The sequence below is a fragment of the Mus caroli genome, chromosome 18 (assembly GCF_900094665.2).
Source record: "Mus caroli chromosome 18, CAROLI_EIJ_v1.1, whole genome shotgun sequence".
Taxonomy (NCBI): Eukaryota; Metazoa; Chordata; class Mammalia; order Rodentia; family Muridae; genus Mus; species Mus caroli.
In genome coordinates, this window is record NC_034587.1 from 19,112,166 (window position 1) to 19,138,171 (window position 26,006).

The window sequence follows — 26,006 nt, forward strand, 5'->3', positions numbered from 1 at the left end:
GGAGAGAGGGAGAGAGGGAGAGAGGGAGGAGAGGGAGAGAGGGAGAGAGGGAGAGAGGGAGAAAGGGAGACTAAGACCGAGACCGAGACCAAGACCGAGACAGAAAGAGTTATGTTGGGGTACACAGCTCTAAAAGAGATGTTTCTATCAAACCCCTCAGGGAACCCATGGAAGAGGAGACAAAAAGAGTAAGAGCCAGAGGGAACAGAGGACACTAGGAGAACAAGAGCAAGGCCCTCTAAATTAACTAAACAAAGCTCACATAAACTCACAGAGAATGAAGCAGCAAGCACAGGGCCTACACTCTTCTGCACCAGGTGTTCTGTATATGCATTATAGCTTTCCGACTGGTATATCTTTTTATGGGACTCCTGCATATATGAACGAGTAGATCTCTGATTCTTCTGCCTTTTCTTGGGCTCTTTTCACTTTTTTTAGTTTGCCTTGTCCAACTTTTATGTCATGGTTTTTGCTTTATGTTATTATATTTTATTTTGTTATGATTGTTGTTATATCTTAGAAGCCAGTTCTTTTCTAATGAGAGACAAAAATGGAGTGGACTGTGATAGGAGGGAAGATGGGGAGAACCTGGATGGAACAGAGGGAGGGGAAAACTCTAATCAGGATACACTGTATGAGAAAAGAATCTGTTTTCAATACAGAGGAAAAAGAATTGCACACTGCATGTAGAAAGAACTCAGTCTCTACTTATTAATTAAACTGGACAATTTTTCCAGTCTATACCTTGTCTGAGTGAACTCTGAGTGTGCTATTCCAATAACATGGCTTGCATATACATCCTGCTTCATCCTTGTTATAGAATGTTGTTTACATTAACTAAATTGGGGCCAGAAAGAATATTTTCTTCTCATGGTCCCCATACTCTAGAAAGCCTAGGTTATTTGTCTTGTTTTTGTTGTGCTCGTTTGGTTTTGGTTTTGCCTTGTTGTGTTGTTTGTTTTTGTTTTGCTTTGTTTTGTTTTTGGTACCATCCTGACTCTTTTTTATTCTTTCCAAACCACAATTCCATATGTTTTCATAAAATGAATCCTTCTTTTCTTGGTTTTAATGTGATTATAGAACACAGTATACCACCAGAAATCCAAACGTGGTATATTAATGGATGTCTGGTCATTCCACACTCCAGAAAAGAGTCCAGCTAAAGGAATTTGCCCCTCTGCCTATGCCCCATTCCACCACCATCCTGTTTTACCTCAATATCAGTCTGGATGAACCTCAATATCAGTCTGGATGACCTATCCAACATTTTAATCTTGGAGTTTATAGACTTACGCAAATCATGTTAACTTCAATTCCACAAGCCATTAGCCATTCATATCCGTGGTCACCCTTCCTAGTTCTCTTTCATCTGGAGTGGCTCTACCTCTGAGCTATCACACCCTCTATCTCATGTGCTGGCTGCAGTCTCCAGGCCTGCTGCTTCTGTTCTTGTGCTCCTTTCCATCTCATGCAGACTCAACTCTCCTTATGCTTTGCTATATTTTTCCTGTATTAGTGAACTCGTCTTGAAGTCTCTGATTCAGCTTCTGCTCTTGTAGTTTCTACAAGGGCATCCACACCTAAACTCTTGCTCCCTGAGTTCTAGATTCTAAGTTTTAACATGCTACTGAATCCTAAGTAGCTCCTCCAAGTGTGCCACATTCAATTAAATGCAGGTTCACACATATTCTTTAATTCATATACTCTATTTATAGATAACCATAACATGAAGTATCCTGTTATCAATGTTAGAATACTCACATGCACACCTAGGCAATGCTTCTCAGCATTAGCAGTGGAGTCATCTACTGTCTGCCTATATGGGCAACAACAAAAGTCTGAGGCCATGCCCAAGGGAAGATGCTTGACTCTCACTCAGAGGGGGAACTACAATAGTAATCTGAGGTGGATGGAGGGAGGAAACTGGTTAGGAAAGGGAATGGGGAGGGGAACTTGCAGTGGGTCTCAGGTGTAGGGAGAGATGGGGAGAGCTGATCTAGAAAGTGAAATGAAATCATCAGGGAGTAGATGAGGTGCAAGGGATGGAAGATTACATCCAGGACTTGTCAGAGACCTGGGATAGTGAAGGTTCCGGGGAGCCTATGAGGGTAACTCTAGTTGAGACTCCTGGCAGTGAGCTGAAGCCTGAAGTGGCCAAGTCCTGTAGCCAGGCAGACATCCAAGTGGAAGGATAAGGACAGCAACCCTCCCACAAAACTGTCAACCCAAAATCTGTCCATCCTAGAAGTGCAGGGACAAAGATGGAGCAGAGACTGAGGGAATGACTGACCAATGACTGGCTCAGCTTGAGACCCATTCCATGGGCAAGAACCAAGTCCTGAAACTAGTAATGATACTCTATAATGCTTGTAGACAGGAGCCTAGCATAACTGGCCTCTGTGAGGCTCCACCCAGCAACTGACCAAATATCAGATGCATATATCCACAGCTAAACATTAAACAGAGCTTGGGAAGTCTCTTGGAAGATTTGGGAAAAGGATTGAGGGACTCAGGGGGATAGTAACTCCACAGAAAGACCAATAGTCAACTAACCTGTACATTTGGGGGCTCTCAAGGACTGAACCACCAACAAAAGAACATTCAGGGATACATAGTCTGACCTAGCGCCATCCCTCCTCCCTACTCTTGCATGAATATGTAGAAGATGCACAGTTTGGTCTTCATGCAGGTCCCTCAACAACTGGAGTAGGGGCTTACCCTCTGTTGCCTAACTGTTCCTCTAATTGGGCTACTTTGTCTGGTCTCAGTGGGAGAAGGTGCCTAGTCCTACAGTGACTTGAAGTGCCAGGGTGGCATGGTACCCAGGAAAGACCTCCCTTTCTTGGAGGAGAAGAGCAGGGGAGAAGGGGATAGGGGATGTTGGGGGGGGGGGCTAGAAGGAGGTGGGCTTTGTTTGGGTTGTATAATGAATAAGTACATTTATGGAAAAATCTTGACCCTGATCATTATAAGCTCTTGGTGATACTCCAAAAGTCTACCCTGGTACTACATCATGTAATATACTACATTCCTCTCTGACGTAGTGCATATATAATCAGTAAACATCAATCAATTTTATGTCATAGGAAACAGAAGTATTCATCTTATCACAACAGCACATAAAAGATCAGATCTGGGTGTGTCTGTGAGAGTGGTATAAATACTTGTTCCTTGGGTGTGTACATGTGTGTGTAGGTCAGAGTTCAGTACTGGGTGGTCTCTTCAATTGTTCTCCACCTTATTCTTTGAGACAATTTCTGTAACAGAGCCTAGACATTAATGATGCAAATGAGCTCTCTGCCCATTGAGTTGCAGGGATCTGTCCTTAACTCTTGGGTTATGGGTATGTACCACTGTGTTTGGCTTTTGCAGGGCTAATGAGGTGTGGATACTATCAAAATGCATTATGTGCATGTATGGGAATGTCATAATGAAGCCTGCCATAATGCATAATTAATATATGTTAATAAAAAACTTAAGAAATTATGTATTCTTACTGATAGCATGCAGTGGATGAGGCATCACAAAAAAAATGTCAATTTACTGAAGAATGCAAAGCAACCGTAAAAGTTTAATATGTAAACTATGTTCACAAAGTATTATCGTTACATAGAAAACTAGGCATAGCAAATTTGAAAAGGCAGATAGCCAGAGACTGTAAGAGGTGCCTCTGAGCTGCTGTGGGAAAATAAAACTAAAAATGGTGGCCCATTTTTCTATTCTATTCCAATTTCACATAGAGGTTCAACATTGTATTAGCAATAATTATGATACTGAGCAGAAAGATGCAAAGAGAAGGAGTTCTTTAGTACATCAACTATTCAGAATTGTTTAGTGATATTTAAGAACCACTACTCCACTTAGCAGCATTCTCCTGATTTCTAAGTGCTTATGATAACTTCAGAGCTATGTCTTGTCACCTGTCCTTAAACTTAAAAAGTTCTTTTCTCAATCAGCTGCAGATTTTAGGAAAACGATGCACCAAATTCATGTTGTTATGTGTGGCTAACTGAAACTTAATCATATCAGAGACACTTGTAAAGGAGATATTCATTGTGTGAGTCATGTTCCTCATGATAAGAACTTTCATGACATAATAAAATGGTTTCTTTATCAGTAAGGAGAATTATTCATGCTGGGGAAATTCCTGTGTCAATTCCTCTGCTTCATGGATTCATTATGTGTCAATTTTCCATTATTGAGACAACAGAATATGTGGTTATATTCTTTCTTATAAAAACCATTAATATTTCTGGTAATTGGAAGAGGGTCACAACTTACCATTTGAGTATTGTCATAATACTTTTATCTGTTTTCACATAATCATCTTTCTGATGGTGCAGGTTTGAATTCATAGGATTCCATTACTCAGCATGGAGTGCTGTGAGCACTTATCAAATGGTTGGGAAATGAAGAAACGATTTGTAGGCAACTGTAGAACGAACTCGCATGTTGTAATATGCTTTGAAATTAAAGCTGAGGTTAAAGGAGTCTAATTTTTGCTATTTAGGTGCCTGTCTGATGAATAAGGTGGGTTTTCCATTTTGTTAGAAGCCAAGCATTCTCCATGTGAAAAGGTGAAGAAATAATGACTTGGCTAATGTTTCAATCCTCTAACCAGGAGAAGTTGTAGCTCCTTACACAGGGAGATAGGTAGCAATGTTAAGGAGTAAAATAAGGTTTGGAAGACATTGTGAGAGAGTCTGTGTATGGACCCAATGTGGTAATTGTTCTCCTAGGGTAGCTTATTGCTCTTCCATCATAACATAAATTACAGAGAGCTGAGCATGGCTGCCAAAAACAACAAACAAACAACATCAATAAATAAATAAATTTTAAAAACACAGGAGAGAAGCTTTGGCATGGGGAAAGACTGGGCTGTCAAGAATGCAGAGTGGAGTGGAGTGTCTGACTCTCTTACTAGTTGCTTAATTCTTTTACTTGCTTGGTCAACACTACAGTAGATATTATAGGGTTTTCTCCCTAAACAATTATAGATCTAAATGTGATCTATAATTGCGATCAATTCTTCTGCCCAAGGGGAATGTCTGGATCAGTAACACCAAGTATACCTTTCATATAACACATCTCTTCTTGGCTTGCCTTACATATGTATTTGTGAACTTACTCAGTTTCTAAAAAGGAATGACATCGTGCTTGCTGGGAGGAAGCAGAGTGTGTCATCACACTGTTTACCACTAAAACCTTAAAGTGGACCCCACATAAAAATGTCCCTAATGAGAAGATTTGGTTATCAGTGAGCCCTGAATTTTCTCATCACACATATGAACACTATGCTTTGGGTCACATGTGGCAAGCTATTAGGATAGATATGTCTAAGGCAGTCAGGAATCAATTTTTTTATATTCAAGTTCTTGCTGAGCATTAATAATGGGGTATACCAAAGAATTCTTCAAGGTTAGAAATCAATAGAGTATTTAACTATTTCGTGAGGGCAGATAGAAGGTGTGGAAAACATTTCACATTTGATGAAGGACATAAGGAAGCAGGAGTGTGGGAAAGAGAAGAGAGAATGGTAAAGAATAGGAGTTCTTTACCATTCTCTGAAGTCTTTGAACTATCAGGTTGGTGCAGTATTAATATAGTCTTGAAATCACCCCCATTTCTTGCTACTATCATGCATGTATGTGTCCAGCAAACTTATCAAAGGAGGTAGCATGCATCTAAGCACACATGGCTGTGTATACCTATTTATTCAGTCATGTCCCTAGCTTCTATTGACTTGCTCCTCTGAGTTCTGAGCTTTCGGGACATAGGGGGAAAGCCATAGCTGCTGTCATCAAAAAAGTGTTATGGTCTCGGGAGTCTAGTTGACAAAACCAGGCAACTACCCGTGAGACAGTCAAAGAGGTCAAGATGAAGACCACTACTCATCAAAATGGAGCCATACCAGGCTTCTAAGAGTCTTTCACATGGAGACTTGGGAGTTGGAATAGAAGAACTGACTTTTGGGTTAAAAGAAATGCAGGTCTCAGTAAGCTAGCGGCTGGTTAGTTCAGATATTTTTTTCAAGTATTTTCCACTGAATGTTTTGCTTGTTTTGTTTTTCTTTGTCTTGTTTGCTTTGTTTTGTTTTGCTATTGATTAATTATTGTTCCAGTGAAGTGCCAAACCTCTGCTCAAGGAATGATTGTTGAGATCCCTACATGTGCTCGCCACCGGGAGGACTGTAAAAAGTGATTAAATCAGGGAAGTGATTCTACCGCTGCCACAACACACAGGGTGAGAAATAGTGCTCAGTAACTTAGTCTTGTAGCAAGAGTTGGTTTTTAGTGTCACTGTTCCAGTCCCCATGGGTCAGACTCCTGAGACTTGGCCACCAGGGCTCCCAGAATCTCTTCACAAGGGAGGAGGCATCACATATTGCCAGTAGATGGCGCCCACTATTTTCAGTTTGTAATAAAGAAAAAAAAAAAAAAAAAAAACAACCCTTTTCTATATAATAGCCATATTCAAGTAAAAGACTGTTACTTACCATTACTATTTATGAAACTATGATTAACTTAATAATAATTTAATCACGATATGAATCAAAACCACCATAAACACTCATGTAGGATACAGTTGGGCCAGTCTAAAAAATATTAAGTCTGTTTTCCTTTATCTAAGAAAAGGCATTTGAAATACATTTATCAAGACAGAATATTAGTAGGATTAAAATAGCTGATAAAAGTATACCATGAAATAATATTACAAGTGTCTTAAGTAGTTTAGCAAAAATTAATTTTAATAAATAAAATTTTTGTTTTCAGAACTGTCTCATTGCACAACTCAACAAACATGATTTAAAATGTGTTTTTAAACTTTTACTAGTTAGTTGCAATTATTGTAACTATAAAACTATTGTAAACTATAAAGTGGGATAGTAATTTCTGAACTAATGCCTGTATTTAGTTATAGTCTAAATAAAATTTAATATGTGTAGCTTTATATAATTTGATTAATAAAATTCAGATGCAGGACATATGTTTTGGTATATGATTTCAAAATGTTATACACATTTTTAAAGGAATGAATGTGAGGTATTCTCACTTACGCAGTAAAAGTTACTTGTAACATTCAAATAGTATTTATGTGGAATAAAATATCTCTACTGAAAGTATAAATATAGTTCTGGAATGAACACAGCTAGCAGTTTTACAACAGTAGACTTGCAAGTAGAATAAGGAACAATAATAAAGTCAGAATACACACAGGACACATTAAAAAGTATAATGTCTTGGGTGAATATGTACCAACTACTTTGGAAAGTCACAGGCTTATCACACAGAGTGATGTTTAAAACCTAAGTAGCCCTGCCACACCAGCACAAAGAATGAGGAGTATGCTGCTTATTTGACTACTGTTATATGTTTCTTTCATTAGGACTCACCCTGATGTTCTTCAGGGTGTTCTTCCTCATGTCTATAAGCCTTCGGAACCTCCTCTCCTCTTCAAAGATCCTCTCTTCACAGTACTGCTTCTCGCTCATGAGATGGTCATACACACCGTGCACGTGCTCCCTGTCAAATTGCAGCTTGAAGAACTCTTCCCTGTGGGGAAAGAGTTTCATATGTGAGCTCGGTAGTGACGAAAGGAAAACCACTAGCCTTTAAGCAGCAGCAGCAGGTAAGTGAGACATTAGTGTCAACAATAAACAAGCTAAGAGAATAGCAGCTCATGCTGAGCTGAGACCAGGACACACAATAATCACTGAAAAACTGCACAGTCGTGGAGACTTTTGTCAGGTCATGGCAATGGCACAAGGACCTAATGCAAAACCTGAATAAGATTTTCGTCCAATTTAGGTCTTTATAGATTTAGCATAGCATATAAGTTTCAGTTTGTACCTTTTAGACCCATACTATTGTTTCAGGCATTAATATTTTAAGCAATGTGTTTTCTTACTTTCTAACATGATGTAACAATGGCAAATTAGTCTTTTGGAGAGAATAGCTGACTGACTATGATCATGTTGAAACATCACTAAATAAAGACTGACTTGATTCCACTAAAGATCTGGTATTGGAATGTGCATAGTTCATTGTTTAATTGTTTTTATTTTATGCCTCTGTGTGTGTGCATGTGCATGCATGGGTGTATATGTGTGCTTGTGTGTGTGTGTGTGTGTGTGTGTGTGTGTGAGTGAGTTTGAGTGGTGTACATGGGTGTGAATGAAAGCTTTTGTGTGGAGTTTGAAACACTCCTGTTTTAAGACTGAGACTTGAACTTAGGCTATCAAGTACACTCAGCAAGCATAGCAAGTGTGTTATTCATTAAGCTATCTCCAAGGACCATTTTTTAAAAATCCCCATGTGCTGATATATATATATATATATATATATATATATATATATATATATATATATGATCTATCTATCTATCTATCTATCTATCTATCTATCTATCTATCTATCTATCTATATATAACTCCTAATGTGATAAGTCAATATTCCTCTAATCAGTATGCAAGCATAATGTTTAAAAGGAGGCAGAACGGACATGAGTACAGGAGGAGAGCATGAGTGGGTTCCACCTGAGAGCACATGGACACTGTGTGAGCCTGCAAGCGCCATCACAGAGGAGCCAAGGAACATTTTCACTGAGAGCATCCCTAATTCATGAGGTGAGCTCACAAGAGGGCACTGAAAAAGGGAGATGTGAACAGATGATAAGGGATTCTATGGAATATCTGTTTCTAAATTCTTCCCTCAAAACTGGAAGAGGACAACTGTAAATTATTAAACATGGCTCACAAACACTAACAATGTGTAGAATTAATGAAAGATATTATTATTACTGGAGAGAGAAGGTTAACATATGTGGAAAAAGCTAACAATTCTCAGTTATTAAATAAGAATAAACTCAGAGAGAAATAAAGAGTGAAAGCAACAAAAATGATTAAATATCATATGTCATCACATATATTTGACAAAATTTTGAGGAAAAATAAGAACCATCATAAGAATAAAATTTAAATATGGAAATCTGATTTTATGAATCTCATATTAAATAGGATTATTATTTTGACAAAGCTTACTGCAACTTTTTAAGTTTTTCTTCATAGTTTGTCCTTTCCAGGTTCATTATCCTTATTTCCTTACTCAGCTCAATGCATTTCTCGTGGAGAACAACTGTTTGGCCTCTAGCTACCTCTATTTCTTCATGAATTATTGATCTTTTTCCCTGCAAAAAGTTTCAAAGAAGTTTTAACACTTAGATTTTCACATCTTTGGAATTCAGAAACATGGTTACATGGGCTCTACAGACAATAAAAGAACAGTGATTCCTTGGCAAGGTGAGCAATGATGGAAGCTTGTGCTTCTCACTCTAAGAAAGCACATCCTGAAAGGATAGAAACACATCTTTTTCTTTTTGCCTTCCCATCTGCTTCAACAGCAGCCTGTTCTCAGTCCACATGTCCTAAAACATACACGGATATTCTGGCATACACACACACACACACACACACACACAGACATAGACAGACACATACACAGACACACACACACTGGAAGTGGCTAGGTGGCTAAGTAAACACAGATGCTCTTATATGTCAAACAACACAAAACAGCATTTCATCAGCAAAGTTTTCCCCTGGTGATTCTGGGAAATTAAATCTATGTTGAGATGTTTCTTAGATGAGTTGATCTTCAATAAGGTGCTGTATAATTAAGAAACCTAGACTTAATGTAATCACCACCAAAAAAAAAAAATGGATAACATATATACCCTAGCAAAATAGAGGGGAATGATATCATGTTACTGCCCAAAGCTGACTAAATTAAAGTATTTGTATGAGTATTTGTATTTCTTATTTCAAAATAAGAAAGTTGAGAAATAAATAGCTTTAGACATCTTAATGAATATGCTTTCTAAAATAAATATCTTTCTAGTAAATGACTTAAAAAATTTAAATTGTGTATTTTAATTAAATTATAATCTTTTAGAAATAATAACCTATATTGCTAAATCATACAACATTATTATAATTTATTATTGATTAAAATTGCTGCATCTGAGTATACTTTCTAATTGAAAAGCAAATTTCTGATAAATGATGATTTCATACATTGAAAAAGATCAGATTACTAGACTCGGTCACTCACAGAATCATAATTCAATGGAAAGGAATGAGTAGCTTACACACAGTGAACATTTATTCCTTCCAGCACAATGGGCTGAAAAGTTCGGGAATAAAGGCCAAGCAGATTTGGTGTTTGCTGAAGGCTTTTTTTTCCCCCCAAAGATGATCTCTGTTTGTTGTCTGGGGAAAGGAGTGAGTTTGTCCTCCATGAATGCTGTTAAAAGGCATTCATCTCAGTTTCAAGGATAGGGTTCTCAGGATTTCCCCTGCTCAGCTACCTAAGGGCCTCTGGGTCCTCTAACAACCCCCAACAGCAGAGTCTGCTCTGAAGGAAGAATTATGGGAGGACACCAGCATTCTTTTGCTCCTTCCCATTGGGCCTCTTCCTCAGTTCTTTCATCTTTCTTGTGCTTCACTGCTTCCTTGAAGCTGCAAGGAGAGGTCATTGTGGGATTAAAGGGAGTGGAAGATTCTTGCATGAACCCAGTGGGAATTTTGGGTTGCTTTGGAATGTTTTCCTGAGAAAGCATGTCTTATAGACTAGAGCAGTGAGAAAAAAGAGGCTACATAAATGCAGGGTGTGTGTGTGTGTGTGTGTGTGTGTGACATGTGTATGTGTATGCAGAGCCCATTTAGAAAGAACAGTTCAAAACACAAGGCATCTTCCCACAATTATATATAATGAGTTTTCATTGATGTAAGAAATAATAAATTGAAAACTGAAATTTTCACCTCCGTTCTTGTGAGTTCCATGCGGCTTTTCTTGCTCTTTTTTCGTAATTTTTTCTTTGTTGCTTCTACATTTTTTTTAACTCTTTCTTTCCTCTTCCGTATGTCATGCAGCATCTAGAAGACACTCTGATTTTACTCTGTATAACATTTGTTATTCACTGCTTTAGATAAACTGTATGCAGTAACTATCTTAATAATCCTAACATCTATTTTAACATATGAAAGGAAAGGATCACAGCCTATGAGTCCTAGGTTAAGACACCTCAAATCTCAAATTCTGTTTGAATTATCTAAGACATGGGAAGTCTATCTGTTTCAGTTAAATAAACAAAAAGGACAAGCGTACACAGAAATAATATTTTATATATTAGATATTTAATATACAAATATAAACATATTTCTATTACATATATAAAATATCTTAAATATTTTATATATATTAAGTATTTAAGATATAACTGAATCTCTAAACATAAATTGTCAGAAACCATTGTCAAAAAGAAAATGCACAAAAGCTTATTCATTCCCAGACTTAGTATTAAATGGCTAGTTCTTTTCATTTATTACCTATTAAAAGATAAAATAAGAAATGATTGGTGAGCAATGAGAAAATATAAAGCCATGACTATTAGAATATGAATGGAAAACAAAAAGTATTAAACGTTGTTGGGATTCATTTTTATACAATACAAATTAGACAATGACATTGAGACATTTGAGATAATTAATAAACTCCCACTATCAATGAAAGAGAAAGTCATTATTAAAACCACTTAACCCTCTTGGTTTAGTACTGGTTATATGTTTGCCATATATGTCAGGATCTTTTTCAGAAGCCTTAATTTGCTCAATATGGTTAGGCTCATGTTTTCTGTAGTTTATAATACAAGGAAACTCCTTCTTGAATATTTCTTAGAGAGACTTTGAAAGTCAAGATAAATACTTTTAACAGTGAAAGGACAACATAAACCGATTTGTCTCCATTTTAGGAACAGACCATAAAATCCAGGAACGAGTTCATCCAACCTTCTCCTAAAGAACGACTGGGAATAACTACAGGAATGAGAAAATACCTTATCTCAGGATGGGCATCTGCTGGGAAGTCCTATCTCATCCTGTGGATAAATGTTCATGACATAGGAATGCAGACCACTGGCCACCTGGCACAAACCAATCAGAAGCCAACCCCTGCGACTCCCTAGCACCCACCAATGAAATTTTAGATTACCTAATCCTTCTAGAAAACCCCCCTAATTCCCTTTAAGAAGGCCTGTGTGCCTTTGTCTAGGGTTGCCATTTCAAAGAATAGTTGACCCCCGAATGCTGGTTGTTTCTGCAGAATGAATGTTGTTTGTCTTTGCATACTATCTGAGTCTGGGGTCTTCCCTTAGTGATTTTTGGACCCTTACAACAGTAATACCTTGTAACTCACATTTTAAAAACAAAAACATTTTAAAAATTGTTAATAGCCAAAGGTCCAAAGTTACACCATCATTTGCAAAGGGAAAACAATGTTGCCAAATTGCCCCAAGTCTATGTGTCATCCCTGCAGAGAAAGACAAGAATGCATTGCCCTTACCACACCCTCCAGCTCTCTGAAAGATAAATGATAGCATGTACACATATTTTTTATGATTTTTCCCTTTGGGAAGGGCCAGTAATATCAGTTACTGACAGAAACTTGTAGTTTTGAAAATATTTTATCCATATTTGCTTTATTTTTCACTCTAGCTGTCTTACCTATTCTATGCACCAAAAACTTACTTGTAAAATGTCATGATACCTCATGCTTTATATTCAAGTCAACATAATCCTTTAGCATCTCATTAAGAAGCAGTGAAGTTTGAATCAAGTGCTTTGTGCTGGGCAATCTCATTAGGCCAGTCACTGCTCACTCAGTTTTAAAATGCTATACTCAGTTTGGCCTAAGTATAGTGTAGGATAGATTATAGACTTGTGGACAGTGGGCCTTGCCAGACAGTTCTTAAATGAATTCATAATGGTGTGATCATGAAAAAGTAACTTGGATGGTTTGTGATTTTCCTATACAAAACCATAATTTTATCTATATCTATACCTATATCTATCTATATGTATATTCACATACATTACTTAGTAACCAAGGTATCCCTGAAAGTAGATGACTAGTTATGAATATTTTTTATTTAATGAGTCACTGTAAATGCTTACCTTAGAGTGCTGTTTGTGAAGGTACTTGATTCTCACAGCTTCGGCTTCTAACTCTTTCAGTGGCTCCTCTACTTCTAACAAAGCCATATTATAGAGTATTTGTCTTCGTAGAAACTCCTGCATCTCAATAAACTGAGATTCTTCAATGGCATACAGTCTTTTCTGCCAACCAAGATTGCAGACCATTCATTCATTCATTGTTAATTACACACAAGTTTATTCCATGCTATCGTTTGAAAATCAAATACTACAGTCTCCAATAGAAAAGTAACAGGTTAGATTATGGTATTTTAAACAGCACATAGCTGTGAAAACATGAGAAGGAAAAAAATGGACAAGAAGGGCCAAATATTTTCAAACATTCTCATTCTGTTAAGGATCAGTAAGTGCCAGTGCCTACTGACAACACATACTTGAAAATCTAAAGTGACCAACGAACTGGCAAGTTATAAGAAAATATTAGGCAGAAATGACTTAGCTGGTTATGAAACTATTGAGGAAATATCTATTAAAAACTACAGAAGTCCCTCTTTATAGAGTTAGATTAAGGATTCAGACAATCTCACATCACATTGTTGAGGTTTGGGTTATTTTTGTTGTTGTTATGTATTATAATGCTAATACTAATCCCCAAGGTCTGGTTGTAGCAGGGATGAGAGAATCTGCAAGTAGACCCAAGTGACTCTATCTAACATTGCCCCCTAAGTTATCTCTGATTGGAGAATAAAGATGCCTATAGCTTATAGCTGGGCAGAAGAGAGACAGGCAGAGATTTGGTTCCTGGAGGAGTTGTGGTCTAAGGCAGGAGAAGAGAAGATGAGAGAGGAGAAGATGAGGAGAGGAGAGGATGCTATGGGGTAGTACAAGGAGAGAAAAAAGATGGAGAGAGGAGAAGATGCCATGGGATAGTAATCTTGAAAACATGGCCATGAGGACTCATCAGTTGGAGTTAAGAGTTGCCTAGGTGGAGCATGGCAATGTATAACTTGGGGATATCAATGAGGAATTAGATTCTAACACTTAGAGGGTAGCTATCTGCCCTGTACTGGTACTGATCAAGGCTTATTATAAATATAAAAGTTGTATGTCTTTTATCTGGGATCTGAGTAACCAAAGGCAGGGTAGAAATCCCCGATTGAGATGAAGTGTTTTCTACAACATCACATGACTATAGTCTCCTTTGTTTTGTGAGTTTAGTTTTCCTATCTTAACAATCCCAACTTCACGTATATGTATTTCTGAAGGGGAAGCATTCTGGATCAGTTTAGAGTATCAAATCTTGGATCCAAAGGATAAACAAGATTGAAAAATGCAACTTGGGTAGGCTAGTTATCATACTTCCATTCCAAAGACTCTATAGAAATATCATAGCACTTTTTTTTTCAGGGTTAAATAAAGAGATTCTAGTGTGAGACACTAAAAGTAAAGAAAATGTAACATCATCAGAAAGCAAACTAAGGAGTTAGACAGTTTGGAATAAGAGTCTACTGCCCTTTCACTAGACTGGCAGAAATTCCCATTAAGCCACAAAATGAGATATGTGCATGGGAGGTCAGTTTCTTTATGCATGATCAGACACTCTACTTGTACACAGAGGCCAACTGTCATCAGCTAAGGAGAGAAAAGTGCTGGCTTGCAAACCAAGCAGTGACAAAAGATGCCTCATTACAGGCAAATTTAAAATGCTAAGTAAAATGCAAATTAAAAGAAGAAGAAACCAGAAGCCAAGTTGGTATTACCTGAATCTCAATCCCTGCAGCTATGTCACTTCTTGTGAGCTTCTTCAGAAATTCTTCTCTACCCTGGATGTCAAAAATTTGTCAAATGAAGATTTTGTTCTCAGAATATTTAAAAATGAAAGTTTTAACTGCAGTTACTAATACAAGATAGAGTTTATTTGTATAAGAATAAAGAGCAAATTACTCATTATATTTCCATGTTATAACTATTTTTAAAGATATTAATATTATTTGAGACAAAGCATTTAAATGATACACAGGAAACAGCAAGATTTAGTTTCATCTAGGTTATATATTATAGCCCTGACCTGAAAAAAAAGTCAAAGCTAGATTATCTTTGGCTCCTTTTCTTCCAGAAAAGTGGATTCTTTTTAGTATTACTTTCCAGAATAAAAACTGTGAATGTTGAAAGCAAAATGGATATAATCATGTGTAATGTAAGCACAGTGTTATTATAAACTCCAATTGACTAGAGAAATGTCTTAATTTTTCAAGAAAAATACGTTCTTTGAGAATTAATATTCAAAAGGGATAGAGAGCATCTTTCCTTTGTCCCCTAGATAGTGACCTTAATTATTCAGTCTGGCTTTGAAATGACACAGAGCAGCATCAGAAGTTATTCTGTAGGTCCATCTGCCTTGTTGGAAGTTATTGGACACTGGAGTCCAATATCTGAGAGTTGAGTTGGTCTACCTTCAGGCTGCTCTCCAGATTGAAAAGAGACACTCAAGCTTGCAAAGAGGGATCATAGGTTCTTAACGGTTTATGCTTTCCCACTTCATTGCTGACCTCATAGTTATTTCTGGTCTACAGAGGCAATAAGGAGAAGCAAGCACACTGGTTCATCTTCCAGCCTTTCCTTTACCCAGACAGCAATGGGAATTAAGATTGTTTATCTAAGGAGCTGAGTATTCCTGTTATAGTTGGTAGGGCGAGTGCCTATGCCCACATCCTTTGAATGCAGGTTCCATGTCATTAATGCGTCATAGCAGTTTCCAGTATTTGTTGCTTGTTAACTTGTATTCATGACAAATTACAAAGTTATTTGAATCATGGTGGTTTTGAGTGAAATAAAGGAAAAAAAAACCTAACTAACAAAAAACTGCCTCAATTTCCATTCCCATTGCTGTGATAAGGTAGCCTGATAAAGGTATCCTAAAGGACAATGAATTTATTTGGTTCACAGTTCAAAGTTAGAGTCCACCATTGGTAGGGAATCAAGGTGGTAAGAACTTGAGTAGCTGGTCACACTACCTCAACAGGCAAGAGCAAAGAACAATGAATTAACGGATCACTCTAGAGCATAGTTCACTTTCTTGCTTGTTCACAGTTCAGTTGCCATCAACAGTGGGCAGGTCTTCCTACCTCATTTAACTTAATCAAGTTACTCCTCCACAGGCTCAGCAGCCAACCTGATGGAGACAACCAGTCTCTCCCTGAGACTCTTTGAACAGGTGATTCTAGATCATGTGAAATCATTTGAAATTGCTATCTATATGAAACTCTATTACCAGCAGAGGAATCCACAGTCCTACAAGTTTCTTTCCAGAGCCTAAGAGGGATTTCCCAATCTTTCTGTCTTGCTTCTTCCAACCTCTATTTATCCAGACTGGTCTCAGTGAGGGAAAGTATCTAGTTTTGAATGCACAGCTAAAGTCACACTTTACCCAAGCTGTAAGAGCGCTCCAGCCTTTATACTCCTTACAGAAAAACAACTGGACCTCAGGTCCTTTCACAATAACATAGAGGTTCTATACTTGCTGGAGGGACTGCTGCCACTGGCCTTCAAAGTACCCTAAAGGACCCAAAGGATAGATAAGACAAGATGAGCCTCCAATGAGCAGAGGTCAGGCTATAGGGTATTACAAAAGAATAGGGTGACTCCTCTTTACAGCTTATATTCCCAGAATGTCTCCCTGAATTTTGACTGCAGGCTGCACATCAGTGTATGGGACACTGAAAATGTGTTACCCCAAACTGTAGGAACACAAGAGGAATAAGCAAGATTAGGCGCGCGCATGCACATGCTCTCTCTCTCTCTCTCTCTCTCTCTCTCTCTCTCTCTCTCTCTCTCTCTCTCTTTCTCTCTCTCTCACACACACACACACACATGTGAACAGAGAGAGAGACAGAGAGAGATGGAGAGAGACAGAGACAGAGACATACAAACACATGATATAGTTCTCCAGTCTTCTTAGTCAACACCATATAGAAACAGCAAGCAATCATGGGCCTTTATATTTGTCCCAGGTTGGACTAAGGTTCCAAGAGGGACCTTCTGAGGATCAGTTCCCAGGTCTAAGCTGTACAAGGAAGGAGGATGGCTTTAAGCAAGGAGAAGAATCTGCAGTTCCACCCAATGCACCAGACAGAAATGGTGCCCTCAACAGGCAAGCCTCACTTGAGCTATGGCTAAAGGAGGCTAAAATAGAAACTTGCCTACTGTGTGTGACCATCTTACCCTAACTTCATAACCAAATATGTAAAATAGCTATTATAACCTTTTTTCCTTTTCATATTGGAAAACTGGGACAAATACTTAAATAGTCTAAAACCATAAAGCTGGCAGCTTCCATGTCTAAGAGCTTTGCCCGTGGATGGCTGATTTGGAGTGCTAATTCACACAATCTGATGAATCGAAGGGTCCTGATCCTAATGGTTTAACCTCCTAATGGTTTCTAGATTTTTTTTTAAGATTTATTTATTTTATGTATATATGAGTACACTGTAGTTGTACAGATGGTTGTCTGCCACCATGTGGTTGCTGGGATCTGAACTCAGGATCTTCGGAAGAGCAGTCAGTGCTCTTAACTGCTAAGCCATCTCTCCAGTCGATTTCTAGATTCTTAAAACCCTCAAAATGATAAGCAGTTTCATGTAGAGCCACCAATTTTCTTGTGCCTGTCTCCTTGAGGGGCCAGCTTTATCAGGCTGTCTCAGAAGCAATCTGTCTTGGTACAGCTTGGCTCAGGAGCCTGTATTAGATGTGAGATTTGGAGTGAAGACATGTCAGTCTGATAGTAACTCCACAGTAGGATATGAAGTGGAATACACCCTGCAAAGTCATAGACTCTGCAAAGTTGCTCCTGTAATTCTGCGACGTGGATCATGTAGCTGCTGAGGACAACCTCAGGAGGAAATGAGCACAGACACTAGGAGGAGAACACAAGGCCCAACAATCATGGGAGCTGCCTCCTCAAACTTCATGGCATCATTGCCAGAAAGGCTCAAAGCCAGGAGCTGGGGCATGACAGAGACTGCAGTAGCTGTGAAACGCTTTGCTGTTTTAACATTTATTGGATACCACTTTGGAGAATGTGCTGATTTTTACATGTGTTTTATGGATGCAGGAGTCTTTACTTAATTATATGGCTGGAAGTCCATGGAAATGTGTGCACATCAGAACTGTGTAGAGCAGTGGTTCTGGACTCACCTTACGCTATGGCCCTTTAATACAGTTCCTCAGGTTGTGGTGCTCCCTCAATCAAAATTATTTTCATTGCTACTTTGTAATTGCAATTTTGCTACTGTTATGAATCATAATTTAAACATCTGATATACAGGGTGTCTGATATGCAACCCCTGTGAAAGGATCATTCAACCCCTAAAGGAGTTGTAAGGTTGAGAGCCACTGGTGTAAATTAAGGAGAGGCTGGAGGCCCACTGTAGTTAATGTGGCAAATTGTAGATGGAAGGCTATTGTGTGTGTGTGTGTCTCTGTGTGTGTGTGTGTGTGAAGATTTCTCTTCATAGCCCCTTAATGAGATATCAATGGCTAGTTCACCTATCTTAACATACACTTTTGGTGGTCAGATATGAAGAGGAGAGAGTCAGTTCCTTCCGTTCATAGACTCCAGTTACCACTGCACCCCAGCCCTTGCTTTAAGCACCAAGACAAGCAGGAACTCTATGGCAGGAGCTTGGATTTTACCAAAGCACACACTTCACAGACAGAAAGCCAATTAAGAAAGGGCAGAGACAGCAGCATCCCACAGTCTCCTCAGACATACACCCTCAAACGGCACAAAGATCTGCTAAGTCCTATCTCTTGGTATTCCTACCAGCCCATAAACACCATGCTGGAAACCAAGCTTTTGCCACAGGGAATATTCCAAACCTAAAATATAGTAGTGCCTACTGTATACTTTCAAAGTTGAGAAAACTGAAGTCAGTGAGGTAATGCAATTCTCGTTTTCAAGTAAGTATGAGCACAAGGAACTGCTGGACGCCCACTTGAGTGCTCTCTAGAGCATTTAGCATTGAGCTCCTGGAGTCTTTCCTGAGCTGCTATCACTGTAGCTGCAACAGTACTTTCCAAAAGGAAAATTTATTAAAACAAATGAGTTTGTAAATATCAAACAAGCTACTTTTTTGTCTATGTTGGGGTATCCATTTGTTTTATTTTCTTTGAAACTAAAAAAAAAATCATAGTTTTAGAATTTATTATATCATGAGATACTAGGACTCCATTAAAATGTCATAACCATATAGACTTTCATTTGTAATCAGCAACTTGAAATTGGGTTGAAGGATCAGGCTGGGCAAGATACTTTTCCCCTAGGTATTGGGGGAGCTGGGGTACAGGAAGAAGACAAGCTAGCCTTGGAGGTTGTCTTTTATTGACTTTGTGAATAAAGAGGTAGGGTGGAGCCAAAGCAAACTAGCTTTGTCCCGGAACAAAGGTGCTTGTAAGCCAGCCCACACTCAGTCCCTGAGTTCTTCAAATTGCCAGGACACTGGAAAGCAAATGAGAGCCCAGAAACTGCTCCGCCACAATCATTCCAACAGAGAACCTAACTCTGACCCGCTAGAAGATGCTAAGACCTTTGAGCAAATATCCGCTGGGGGGAAAATGTGGCATATTATCTCAAAATACGCAGTTGATAACCTACTATGTGTAAGGGGGTGGGGCTGGATCAGCATTGGCATAACTGCAGGCAAATGGTCTGATATCCCAGTGTTGCTCAGAAAAATGATGTTTGTTATGTCATTTTGATATGCTTAGTTGACATACTGTTAGGACAAAGATGTCCCATTCCCCTCCAGCTTATGTCACCCGAATTGAGTGAAAGAGTAAGTCTACATCAAGAGACATCCTGTCAAGAACTTGGTCTGCCACCTTTGAAATGGTCATGGGATGAAAGATCACCGTTGTTGCTATTTTTTGTGTGAACGTTTGTCTGTACCTGTGTGCTCAGTGCGGGGAGAGGGCAGAAGAGGGTGTCAGGTGCTGTGGAGCTGGGGTTACAGGCACTCCTGAGCCCCGAGAGCGGGAGCTGAAAAAGGAACTCTGATCCTCTGCAAGCGCAGCAAACATTTTTAACCATCCCCCTCTGCCCTCCCCTCCCACCCACCTCTTTTTTAATGTTGAAGACCACAATTAGGGAAGGCTCACTTTGTGATCCTCGTTACACATCTCTCAAATGAACCAAAACATTGGCAAGTCTCTTATCTGTACCCAGCATCCACTGCTTTTAGCTCGGATTTAGGACGTGTTGCTTGGCCCTGTGCTCTTTGGCAGCTGGAGAAAAGTCAAGTTTTCTCAGCAGAGGGCAGTGGAGGGACATACAAAATCCTGGCAAGGGGCTCTACAACCTTCCTTCTATGCGCAATTGGCATTGTGTTAGCCTTCTTTCAGGGAGCCGGGGGGGGGGGGGGGGGGGGGGGGGGGGGGGGGGGGGGGGGGCTTTGAGATTCATTGTCCATAATCTACATTTTACTGCCCTTGGGTTTGGCCGGAGTTAGCCAAAGTGTTCACAGAGACACTAGCGCAGTGCAGTGAGGGCTCTGTTGTGGAACAGCAGCCCGTACCGGGTGTCACCTCTCCAGGTACTTCACCCCTGACTTCAGGCAGTGACTGTGCCTACTTTGGCAGTTACTAAGTTCTTCAGAGGAGGGGTCAGAGAACCTTCTGATAAGGGTGAGAGAGTAAATATTTTAAGCTGAGCAGGCCATAGGCCTTTGCCACAACTGCTTGATTCTGATTTTGGAAAAAAGAAATAAGGAGACCCAAAGGAGATCACTTCAAAAAACATGTAAGGAGAGACTTGATTTCAGAAGAAATGGCAGGCAGCCTCTGAGCCGCTGGCAAGAGTTCACCACAGAGACATTTGCTGCCTGGATTTAGCAGCCAGAAACCAGAAGGTGGCAGCAGAGAGCTGTGATACTGCTCGAAACTGCTGTTCCAGAATAAAGACCGCTGAAAAGCATAAACTCACGGTGCAGTGTTTGTCTCAAAACCCTTATCCAAACAGAAAGGGGAGCAAAATACTCAGAATAAACAAAACTGAGTTTAGAATCAGAAAGTCAGCCTCCATTTACCGATTAGTGATAGATAGGAACTAAGAAGAATGTCGGAGTACCCCATGTAAGGTTTGAAATTAATTCGAGATTTATGTAAACAACCAAACCAAACCAAGACAGAGCTGCCTCTGACTATACTAGGTCAGGATACTGTAAGGAGGACATGCCCTCAGTTTAAATTCTGATGATGGCCCAAATAGGCTCTCCCTAAATACAATATTGAGAATATCCTTAAAGTTTATGTGTCTGAGGTTCTCAGGTCTCAGCTGAATATAGCAATACTGGTATGTAACCTCTGTGTAGATAATATGTATCTGTAGATAATACAGATAATACTGTATATCTAAGTTGGAGCCCGATAGATGATGTATTCTAAAAAGAAACAAAGAGAAACATAAAGAACATTCCATAGTGTGGGGTCACCTCTGCTGTTCAGGTTGAAAAAATATTTAATGGTGCAGATGTTTAACTCTTGGGTCTGTTTCCTTACAAATGGGATAAATGTTTAGAATGTAAACAACACATTATAAACAATAACTGTTTGCTGAAACAGTTGAAAAACTGTTCATTTGGTTAAATAATAAGAGCTATCTTTTCTTCCCACAATATTTTTATAGAAAAGAGGAACTTACTATCCAAATGTCACATATGTGGAAAAACTGGCTTTTGATAATGGCACCGCAATATTATAACACTTGATTCATTATGTGATATGGCTACTGAGTGGCTCACGGGCAGGCAGATACACCACTTAGGTACAAGTTTGGATATTTACAGTGGTTCATTCATCATCATGACTGAAGATGCATTACCTACTTCCTGTCTCATGTTCGAATAGCTTGTGAATCCTACTCTAAAGTCTTAGAATACACTTCTTTCCTGAATAGGTCGGTTATTGATACTGAAGTTTGGAAAGCTTGGCACAGATCATCTTATATAGCTGGAAATTTCTCGGAGTTGTTTGGTATCTTTGATTATTCATGATTTACTGCCTAAAACATGCATGGCATTTTACTGATGCATTAACCCGTAAGAAATTCTACCTCCATAGTGAGCTAGACCATTTCTCAGAACTAACCCCAAAGCGACATTGGTTGTAATCATATTCTGAAGAGCAGAGACTCTGCATTAACTTCAGCACATCACAATAAAACATCGAAAAACCAAAAAAAAAAAAAAAAAAACAAAAACCTTAAGATACACTTACAAGCAAAATTCAGTGATAAGAGTGTTTTCCAGCATGAACAATGCTGCAGGTGCAATCACCAGCGCCACACTCAGGATGCAGTGCACACATTCAGTCATGTGGTGGCCAGCATCTTGTTCATGTGTTCTCCAGGTCAGAAACCCAGGTCTGACATGGGGTCCTGGAGGTGTCCACTAATGGGTTATTGTTCAAATCGGAGTGATTTGAGAAATGTCACACGAGAATTTGATCCTGTAGCACTGTCATCTAGAAGGTTCCTTGCAGTAATCTGCAGGTCTGATGAGGCATGCTCTACTAGTGTGTTATAGAGGTTCTAAGGGAGTGTCTTAGAATCTTTCCCAGCTAAGATATAAGTTATGTGCACATAAGTTCCACATTCCTCGTTCTGGAAGGTTACAACTGTTCTCAGCAAAAGGTAAATAGCATGCTGATCAGTTAATGGCACTGAACCCTCATCCTTTGGAGAGATGATTTTTCTTCTTGTCTGTTAGATGCAGTTTAAGAAGAAAAGTAATAACAGAGCTTAGTATATTATGGGGAGCGGGTGTGGCGGCAGTCCCAAAGGCGCCAGGGACTGCAGCTAAGTCGTATGACTTGCACCTGACTTCCTCATATAAGCCACAAACATCGTGAGAGCTGCGCAGGTGTACCAGGTTACTGGCGAAGCCATTTTGGTGGAGATATGCCCCTGCTGCCCTGATTAGCTGAAGCTGCATACCTGGTGAGGTGATGTGGCCTGCTGTGAGTGGATGGGAACTGATAGTATATAAGAGAGGCCCAGGGCTCGGGGTCTTTCACCTACACAGTCAATGCACAGCCCAATAAACGTGTGCAGAAGGATCCTATTGTGGTGTCTTTCTTGCTGGCGAGTCAGGCGTCCCACAGTATATGCCTCACTGGATAGGGCACTTGCCTAGTACGCACGAAGCTCTGGGATAGATATCAAGCACTCTTCCTGTTTCTACACACACATCTAAGCCAGATGGTTGAAATGGTATTTTTCTTTTGTGGTGTGTGCTGTCAGTGTAAGCGGGTGTTCATATCCATGTGGTGCGCCTTCCTGTGGAGACAAATGGTAGCTGCTGGCTGAGATGCTTTCCCCGATCACTTCACCTTTATTTTATTTTGTTGAGATCTCTCCCAGGACCTGAAGCCAGTTCATCGACTTGGTTAGACTGGCTGGACAATGGACTCCAGGGATGCACCTGTCTTTGAACCTCTAAGGGCTCAGGGTTGTACTGTGTCCAGTTTTAACATGTGTTCTTGGGATTTGAACTCGGGTCCCTGGGCTTGTGTAGCAGGTATTTTACTGGGCTCTTGGGAGATTCTTAACCTTTAAACTAATCTGACTACCAAGAAAGATGAACTCAAGAAAACTCAGGTCAATCACTCCTATTGAGCAGTTAAGAGGTGACCAAAGATTCCTGACCTTGAATTTTCTTCTCAGATCTGCTAGTTTATCCTCCAACTCTTCTGTTTTGTGTCTAGAGAGGTGGTAGATAGCCCCAATCTGGTAAGCCTGCTTGTAGAGCTGTTTTATGTAGTTGTTATTCTTCATCTTCATTTCCACAAATTCGTGGACTTCTTCTTCCATCTCTGCTGTTTTCTTTATACTATAAAAAAAGAAGCAAAAATTAGTACAGCTATTCATAGAGAGTATATACTTAGAATAATGTCATTCTAAGACAACATTTACTTGACAAATATATTTACTACTAATAACAGTAACACTTTATGTTGCCAAAATCACAAAATGAGCAAGGAGTTACATGAAATATGAATATATAACCTGTGTCTAAGGGATTTTTTTACATTCCTGTTGGTTTGTCCTAATCCATAGGATAGTCTAGGAAGTCTATGGGAAAGGCTTAGCTTTCTAAAGCAACCTATTGCCAACACCTATGGAGGCATTTTCAGGTCTACTGCCACCTAGAAACCATAATGTCAATGTGAAATGATCTCTTGGACTCCCCTCTATCACCTTTTTAAAAATAAAATATATTTATGGACTAATTGGGAGTCTCATGTCATGCAGATAAATCACACTCACCTTCCAATCTTCTGGGTACACTCCTCCCCTGTGACCACCCCTCCCCCCTAAAAAGAGAGGAAAGGGAAAAAGCAAACTACTTTGTGTTGTCTATATACACACTCACTGGAGCATGCGCAAGATCCTAGTGGCCAGCCTCTCAGGAGAGGATGAGATTCTCTCCTCCATGAGTGAAAGAGAAGTTGGCCATAGAGGGAGGGGCAAGGCCAGCTGTCCTGTGCCCAAGGAGATTAACATAGATCCAGGTAGGAGCCTATACCATGACATCTGTGTGGGCTTCTGTGGTAACAGGAGCCACAAACATCAACCCAGCCCTTGGCCTAATCTGGACTGAAGACCCACTCATGAATCTCAGCAGCTGCAAGGTCACAGCCTCAGCATGACCTCAGGTGGGTACACCTGCCACTTTCATCAGGATGGCCCCTGAACATGCCACAGCTGGCAAAGCCAAGGGACCTCACCAAGGCACAAGGCAGCTGCACAGACTGCATATGACTCCTTCTACCGAGTATGCACTACCCCACCTCCCCCACCTTTTCCACCTCTCCATCACATCTTTGATTCATCAGAGTGGTGTTTGGGTGTCTTCTACCTATCACCTTTTTTGATGCTCACAATGGTGATTTTACCAGAGAATGCTTTAAATGAAAGAGTAAAACGGAAACCCAACTCTGGGCTCAGTCAGTTTGCACCCGATGAGATGCTCATTGTGGACAGAGCGTCCTGTGTGTTGAATGCTATTTATCAGGATCTTTTCTCTATTCACCAGCATAGCCCCTGCAGCAGTGTACTGGCTGGTTTTCACACAAACTAGAATCTTGAGAGAGGAAGGAGCCTCAGTTAAGGAAATGCTTCCATGAGATCCAACTGTTAGGCATTTTCTCAATTAGAGATCAAGAGGGAGGTAGGCCATGGTGGGTGGTATCAGTCCTGGGCTGGTAGCCCTGGGTTCTATAAGAGAGCAGGCTGAGCAAGCCATGGGAAGAGTGCCAGTAAGCAGCATCCCTCCATGACCTCTACATCAGCTCTTGCCTTCAGGTTCCTGTCATGCTTAAGTTTCTATCCTGACTTCCTTTGGCAATAAACAGCATTATGGATGTATAAGCTAAATAAACCCTTTTCTCCCTAACTTGCGTTTTGGTCATGGTGTTTGGTCATAGCAATAGAAATCCTAACTAAAACAAGCAGCAATTCAGTTTGACAATCACATATCTTCAGGTATTGCTAAGTGTCTTCTGTGTAGGATACAACATCTTGCTAGCTGAGAACTACATAAATACATTGTTGAAAGCAGTGGCTCTCAGGCCCAGCTGTGTATGACAGTCTTATAAAAACCTGTAACATGACTCTGTGCTTTAGAAAATTCTGCTAGAGTTGATTGGAGGTAAAGTTCCAGCATGGGCATTTTTAAACACCTCAGGTGATGATGCTCAAGTATGAGAAGGACACAAAGACAAATTATTAGAAAAGTCTTTCCCATCATATGGAGAGCTTCTTAAGTCACAGACTGCTGGACTCTGCTCTAGGGAGAGAAGCCAGGAGATGTGGGACATACATGGTTTTGTCCTTAGGTGTTGCTGATGAAACCTGATTTTAGAACACTGTACAAGAAGAAGCTTTGTTGAAAGAAGCAACCACCAGGACAAGGGAGAGTAAATGAGTGTGGCCAACTTATGGGAGGGACAGCAAGCTATCAGG

The 26,006-nt window shown here is 39.7% G+C and overlaps 1 protein-coding gene across 1 annotated transcript in view; it reads right to left on the minus strand.

Moving 5' to 3' along the window:
- The window catches only part of LOC110284698 (coiled-coil domain-containing protein 178-like), a 223,428-nt gene extending 199,564 nt beyond the window's left edge, over positions 1-23,864 (minus strand). Inside the window, exons 1-6 of the mRNA XM_021150548.1 lie at positions 23,688-23,864; positions 14,749-14,811; positions 13,010-13,171; positions 10,820-10,933; positions 9,041-9,186; positions 7,394-7,553 (exon numbers count right to left, since the gene is read on the minus strand). Of these exons, the coding sequence (XP_021006207.1) occupies positions 7,394-7,553; positions 9,041-9,186; positions 10,820-10,933; positions 13,010-13,171; positions 14,749-14,811; positions 23,688-23,852 (810 nt within the window). The 5' untranslated portion in view covers positions 23,853-23,864. The remainder of the gene's footprint in view (positions 1-7,393; positions 7,554-9,040; positions 9,187-10,819; positions 10,934-13,009; positions 13,172-14,748; positions 14,812-23,687) is intronic.
- Positions 23,865-26,006: the final 2,142 nt, after the last annotated feature.